Raw genomic sequence first — 7568 nt, forward strand, 5'->3', positions numbered from 1 at the left:
GTCAGTAACTGATCACTGTTTACATGATAACATGGGTAAATATGTAATTGTTTTCTACCTCTAATTTTAAACTGAAAACAATAATTATTACAAATATGTAAAAGCATTTATAACTTTTATTTTCTTGTTCTAGCCCAAAAAGATGCCTCTTTGACTGTTTTTCATTCATAAGAGAAGTATGTGTTGATTTTTTTTAAAAGGGTAAATGGAATGCCAACCTTTTGTCAAGGAAATTATTATTTTCTCTGGAGGTAAAGGGATTTCCTTGGCAAAAGGTTGAGGTCACATTTAGTTTTGGAAACAGGCTGCTTCCTGGCTGTACAAAGTAAAACATTTTTTTAAAGAACCTTAAAAACTAATAGACATTGAGTTGCTATTGAAAAATTGTGCATAGTGTTTTCTGTAGAAATATTTCTGAAGCAGAGGGAGATTTTGTAACCTTATGCTTAAATAACCACAGTATTTTTTTTTAAGTCAAAGTATTGTTGCAATAAAGCTGAATCTATAAAATCATGTTAGGTCTAAGCTATAATTTTATTCCTCTTAACTAAAGTCTTATGTACTTTAAAACAAACTTCTGAAGTTTTAGTATTTAAAGCAAAAACCTTTCCCTGTGATAGTCTAGAATTTTAATTGACTTCTTTTTGGAATTCAGTTTTTGTTAGTTATCCAAAGTCACTTCAGGGAATGGTTGTTAATATTTACTATAAGGTCTATAAATGCATTTCTAAAGTTATTCAGATGTAATAGTTCTGTATAAGATATGAGGGTCTGATAATTTTTTAAAGTCCAAATAGACAAAATGGTAGCAATGTCTGTACTACCTAAATAGTAATGGGGCTAACTGAGATACTTAGATTGCTTGAAAGCATCTTTGAGTCAGAATAAAAGGTACTCTGTAGAACTAAGGCCACTAATTATGTAAGAAATGTTTTCCACAGCTTAATATCTATTACCTTTGAAAAAATATTCTTCCTAGCATTTTGTTTAGACATTTTCAAGTAATAGGGCTATTTTTTTCCTTGTTATTCAATGACTTAGCATGTCTAAGCTAAACACTTAAAAACTTAAATGGATGTTTCCTCCATTTACTTTAAATATTAGCAAAAAGAACAAAAAAAGGAGATGTAGTGAGAGATTATTAAGAGAACTCATTGTTTGTAAAAAGCTCATTCAGTAATTAAAAAAAAAACAGTTAATTTCAGGAAGGAGTAGTCAGATATATGATAGGATATAAGGTCCATTCCTAGTTACCTGATGTTCGGCTCCACATCTCTTAGATATTTTCAACACAAATGATTATTTTACCGAGGGAATAAACAACCATAGTATGATAAAATAGCAACAGTACATATTTTACATAGTAAAGTAAAACTTTCAGTAAATTTCTTTAGGAAGTAATCAATAAACATTACTGTGTTTTCCTCTGTTATTATAAACACAAATACTACATAGTTTTGTGTACCCTGAAATTCCTTTAAGAATACTGATGAAATACTATCCCATTCTTAGAGAAGGGATTCATTTTAATTAATAATGTATTCACTTTTTGAAATAGATTATTTATGTCCATCCGGAGATAGAATGTTATAAACAACCAAACAGTAATTAGAGTCCTAGGAAAGTAAGTGAAGCACTGGCACATTGTTGACCTAGTTATTCAGAATCAAATTATCTAAATTGAAGTCTTTGGATGGAAAGAGGGGAGCTAGAGTGGAGATGGAGGGCTGAGTGTACCTTAGTGAGAGTTTTGCTGTGTGGCCAGTTCCCAGTGGTGTTTTGTGAAGACTTTCTCATTTTTGAGGTGGTGGGTTTTTTGGTTTGTTTTTTGGTTTTTTTTTTAATTTCTTTAATATTTTTGTAAAAGATATAGATTTAAGTCTTGGGTTTGGATATTTTTACTGAAGTCCCTATATGGTGATACCTAAGCCACAATTTCTTGAAAAAATGTTAACAAATAAAAACAAGAAGAACAACTCTTCCAGCCAGTGACTCTCAAATGCTTACCCTGTCCCTTAGGGAGCTTGTCCCCAGTTAGAGAAACAGTCAGATCACAGGATACTATCCCTCAGCCAGTGTCCGGGGCTTCCTAAAGTGGGAAGAGGATCAGAGTAAATGAATCAAAACCCCTCCCTACCTCAGGGTTCATGAGCCTAGAAACGTAAAGACCAAATACTAATATAAATCTCTGATGGCTAAAATCTTTTTATTCTTACATATATGATCACTTTGACCACATAGCAAGTGAATTTGTTCTTGAACTTTCAGGTGTAAAAAATGACACATTAGTAGTAGCAGTAGTAGCAGTAGTAACAGTAGTCGTCAAATTAATTTGAACTCTTAGCCCCACCCTAAGCCGGGAGGAGAGAGATTTAATTTCACTCATTTTCAGCCTACTCCTTTCCAGGGTTACATAGGAATCCAAAGGCATCTCATGAGCCTGGAAATTGGGGAATAACCTCCTCCAGCCTGCCATAGTCACTGCTGACATCTTTGCAGTCCTTCAGCTCTGGCTGAAGTCAGGTGGCTCCATTTCCTTGCATCAGCCATGGTCAAAGGCTGCAGGAGTCATTATTGTTCCTGATGTTCAGCCTTTCCAACAGCCACCGGCCATCCTGTCAGGTCCTCTCAGGGCCCTGCTCAGAAGGAAAGGCACATCCTTGTCACTCACACAACCTGCCCCTGCTGGGCCCCTTCAGATTTGGGGAGACCAGTCTTTTCCTCTCCAGTGGAATAGTAGACCTTAATTTCTCTGCTCTACCCTCCCCAACCTCAACCACTCCCTAGCTTTATACCAGGAAGATTCCTTTCAGTCTTTAAGACTCCTCTAGGAGTCCTCAAAAACATCCAACCAGGAAAGTTTACATGCTCCCTGAAGGTGATGTGGTGATGTGTGACACATTAGTGAATTAAGAAATTCGATATGGAATGGAGCTAGGGAAGGGAAATGTTTTCCTTCTCCCCAGTTGGTCTATAGCAGCAAATAAACCAAAAGCACAGCACAGTGTTTTCCTTCATAATACCCTGTTACTATCTGCCTAGAATCCCCATGACCAGGTGACAGGCTCATTCATTTTGTCCGAAGTCCTACAATAAGCGCTGTGCTGGGCTTTGGTGATGCAGCAGGGAGCAAGGTACACACAGTATTTTGCCCTCATAGAAATTACAGTGCAGAGGGTATGTCAGAAAGTAAAGAGGGAGAACAGATAATTGCATGTCATAAGTGCTATGACAGGCTAGCACAGGTGGGAGGGACTCATGGGGACAGTTTCCAAGAAGGCCTCTGAGTAGGCTTGAGAAAGCAGGGGCAGGAAGGCTGAGAAAGAGTCGGCCAAGTAGTCACCGAGGAGTAACTTTCCAGGGAGTGGGGCAGGCAGACCAGCAGAAAGGGAAAGAGCTTGGCCAGTTTGAGGAATAGAAGGTGGATCAGTGTAGTTTGAGCCTAATGAGGAACAGGAAAAGAAACATCCCCTGAGGAGGTGTGGCAGGTAGGCTGGAGCCATTAGGACATTGGAGGCAGTGGAGAGGAGCTTAAATTTCCTTCAAGCCTCTGGAAAGTTTGAAGTAAGAGGATTATGGGACTTGATTTAAATTTTAAAGATCGCTTGCTGTGTGGAGAATGGGTTAGAGGGGAGAGAAATTCTAGGACATGTATTCACATTCACATATCTGCCACGTAAGGAGATCTCAGTAAATCAGAATGTACACCTAGTCTTGCTGTAACTCTAGTCCTTTTGCCTCCCAGACCCCTGTCCCCAACCCAAGGAGGCTGAGGGGGAAAGGTCCCAATGGCAAGAGAAGGGAAGGAACTGGTTCAGGGTTGTTGGGAAAACATCACCTTTGCATCATGGCATGGGCCTGTCTGTCTCTCATTTGCTGCTTGGTGCCAATAGTGGGTTGTTTTTGCCCACTGGGGTCAGAGATAAGAGGAAGTTGGCATTTTGCCAACCCTTTACAGTTATTCAGGCTGAATCCAGTTTGTGATATCAATGGGGTTCTTTTGGGAAAAAAGAAAATAATTGTTATCTTCCCTATTAAGTCACCTCAACAAATATCTATTTAAATTCTGTTATATTAAACATTAATGTGTGAGCCTTTTTGAGATAAAGAAATCATGATTTTATTCTTTAACCAAACCCTTCTTAAAATAACTGTAATTCCAAATATGAATTTTACATTTATTTTACAAACACATATAGAGTGTTTATAAGTTAACTCCCCATAACAACCTTAAGATACAGGCACGGATATTATATGCATTTTACAGAAAAGGAAAACTGAGGCACAGTAGAGGCTAATTTTTTACTTCTTTTATGGCTGCACCCACAGCATATGAAAGTGCCCAAGCCAGGGAATGAATCTGTACAGCAGCTGTGACCTACACTGAGGCTGTGGCAAAGCCAGATCCTTAACTCACTGCACCATGCTGGGGATCAAACCTGCACCTCCAAAGCGACCTGACCTGCTGCAGTGACATTCTTTCTTTTTTTCTTTCTTTTTTTTTTTTTTTGGTGGCATGTGGAAATTCACAAGCTAGAGGTTAAATCAGAGCTGCAGCTGCTGGCCTGTGCCATAGCAACAGAGGATCTGAGCCATGTCTGCAGCCTACACCACAGCTTGCAGCAATGCTGGATCCTTAACCCACTGAGCGAGCCCAGGGATCAAACCTGCATCCTCACAGATACTAGTTGGGTTCATTACCTTTGGGCCCCAACAGGAACTCCTGCAGTCCCATTCTTAACCTGAACAGAGACTAAGTAAATACAGCTCATCACCAGGATTCATACCATGCAGTCTGTCTTCAAAATCTATGCTTTTGACTTCTATAGTTTGCTATCTCTCCATTTAAAATTCTTGCTAATGAAAATGAATGGACTCATTCTATCAGGTTTTTTCTTTTCGTTTTTCCTTTTAAACTGAATGTCACAAACCCACTTATTTGACCTGCATAAAACAGTTCTGTAGAGGTCCTCCATGGTAGAGATATGAATAGCAAATGATGATGGTGTCTTTTGTTTGTTCTGCAGGATTATTGGGACTTTGCAGAACTCTCCTGAGTTTTCAGAAGCCTTTCATTGTCACAAGAATTCATACATGAATCCAGAAAAGAAATGCCGGGTTTGGTAATCTTCAGAAGAAGTGATGCAGCCCTTGGCTAGACTTGCCCACACCACAGAAATGGGTGAACTCTATCCAAGAGGAAAAGGGCCAGAAAGATCACTGTGATTACATGGAGGTAGTTCACAGAGATGAAAGCATTATAATAAAATGAAGTTAGGTTATTCTGGAAAAGATGTGGAGGGAGGAGGGGGTCTAATGTCAAACCAACCACTTCTCACTGTGTAAATAATACTTAATCTCTACAGGTAATATTACTATTCATTTCTGGTTCTCATATGATCTGCTATTTTGATGTTGTTTCTTGATATAGACCAGGATTTCTAATCAAAGGGAGGAAGAAGAGGTGGAAGAATTCAACTGGCACCAAAAGCACAGCACAGCAGTGACATGAGAGTTAAAAACACGTTGCCTATGTACTAATTGTTACTTTTATTTGCAACATTTATGCTCCTTCGAAACTCTTCCAAAGAATTCTTTTACATACTGGGGCCTTGGGACTTAACATAGTTTTAATCTAATTTTGTCAATCATCATTTATTCATTCTGAGAGCATTGTATTTTAAGCACTCTTAGGGCTAAAATGAATGTCTAAAATTGTTTTTTGTTGTATCTGCTTTGACTGATAATGAGATTCTTGAGGTTCCCTGCAGTTTTCTAAGCAATTTCTCGTTCTCTCTCACAAAACTTGGTCTTTTTAAGAGATTTGTAGTAATGTATAAATAATAATTTTTATATTTAATTAACTGCATTTATGACTAAGTAATTATTATAGGTAATCATTGAATGTTGGAGCTTCAGACCAAGACAGTTATGAACCAATATCTGTAAAGTGATGTACAGATGAAGATTTGAAACTTTTTAAACTTATAAATCATATTGATAAAAAGCTTTAAGCACAAAACTTGGGTTAAAAATTATCATTGGACATTTGTTTAAAGATACATAAGAGTTGTGGTTTACAAACAGGATTTCTAAAATTAAATGTGTCCCTGGAGTGGATATGATCAAAGGACAAAAGTGCATCTTTGTGGCTCCGTCTCTCCTTAGCTTTTCTGGTTTGGCATCTGATGGGAATATTTTGATAATAAATTGAAATTGTGAACTCATTACTCACTAAGCTTATTGGGCCAGCCATCTAGCTTTGGAAAGTGCATTTCTGAATAGAAATGCGAGGCGTCTGTGTATCCAACGACTTGCTTCTATATTCTAATACATAGAGTTCAGGGAAGGGAAGGGCTAATCCCTGGTGGCATCTCAGCTCTTCAGGCTTTCATGTTCTCTTTTCCTGTCCTGTTGGCTAGTTGACTTCATTTCATTACTTCATTACTGTTTTACAAAAGAGATCCAAAATCCTTATTTTTTCTAACAAAGCATGAAAATGAAGGAATGTTCTAAACATGAGTGTTGGTTTTCCAGCCTCTTGAAGAATGCCCATTTATGTGTCTTTTAAAAATGGTATTGATGAATTTCTGTCGTGGCACAGCGGAAATGAATCCGACTAGGAACCATGAGGTTGTGGGTTTGATCCCTGGCCTCGCTCAGTGGGTTAAGGATCCGGTGTTGCTGTGAGCTGTGATGTAGGTCGAAGACGCGGCTTGGATCTGGATCTGGTGTTGCTGTGGCTGTGGCATAGGCCGGCAGCTGCAGCTCTGATTCGACCCCTAGCCTGGGAACCTCCATATGCCACAGGTGCGGCCCTAAAAAAGACAGTAAATAAGTTAATATATTTAAAAAATGGTATTGAAATATAACATGTAGCAAAATTTCATAAAGCGTAAGTATACAGCTCTGTGAACTTTCTCCAGCTGAACACATCCCTGTAGCCAGGACCTATAAGAAATAGAACATCACCAGCCCCCTAGGAACCCTTTGCCCCAACTATTACTTCATTTTTCCAAAGACAACTACTGTCCTGACCTCTAATATCATACATTACTTTTGTCTGGTTTTATCTTTTATGTAAATACAATCATTCAGCATATATCTTTTGTGTCTGGCTTCTTTCACTCAGCTTTACATTTGTGAGACTCATCTGTATTGTTGCATGTGATTGTGGATCCTTTGTTCTCATTGCTGATTAATATTCTATTGTGTGACTGTACTATGGTCCATCCCTTCCGTTGTTGTTGCACTTGAGAAGTTTCCAGTTTGGGACTGTTACAAATAGTGCAAGTATAAACACGCTTGCATATTACGATCTTTATTTACTTGAGATTTTAGTGGACTAATTTGTATTCAGTCCTTCCTAAAATTATTATAAATTTTGAAAATATAGTTTCAAACTAATCATGAATAGCCTTATCTTTTCCCCCTTTATCACTACCACCTTTGGTGTGGCTAAGTATACTTCTATGTATATTTCCTTAAAAGAAACTTAAAACATTCCTAAGTAATATTAATAGTTGGAGCAGTTGGAGCATTGAGCTCTGAAGAGAATAACTGTCTCT

General features: G+C 38.0%; 1 protein-coding gene across 3 annotated transcripts in view; it reads left to right on the forward strand.

Annotated features, from left to right (window-relative positions):
* The window catches only part of MME (membrane metalloendopeptidase), a 104237-nt gene extending 98010 nt beyond the window's left edge, over positions 1–6227 (forward strand). For all 3 annotated transcript variants that reach the window (XM_047785168.1, XM_047785174.1, XM_047785184.1), the window contains exon 23: positions 5028–6227. In XM_047785168.1, coding sequence (XP_047641124.1) covers positions 5028–5127 — 100 coding nt within the window. In that variant the 3' untranslated portion in view covers positions 5128–6227. The remainder of the gene's footprint in view (positions 1–5027) is intronic.
* Positions 6228–7568: the final 1341 nt, after the last annotated feature.

The sequence above is a fragment of the Phacochoerus africanus genome, chromosome 1 (genome assembly GCF_016906955.1).
Source record: "Phacochoerus africanus isolate WHEZ1 chromosome 1, ROS_Pafr_v1, whole genome shotgun sequence".
NCBI classification, from domain to species: Eukaryota; Metazoa; Chordata; class Mammalia; order Artiodactyla; family Suidae; genus Phacochoerus; species Phacochoerus africanus.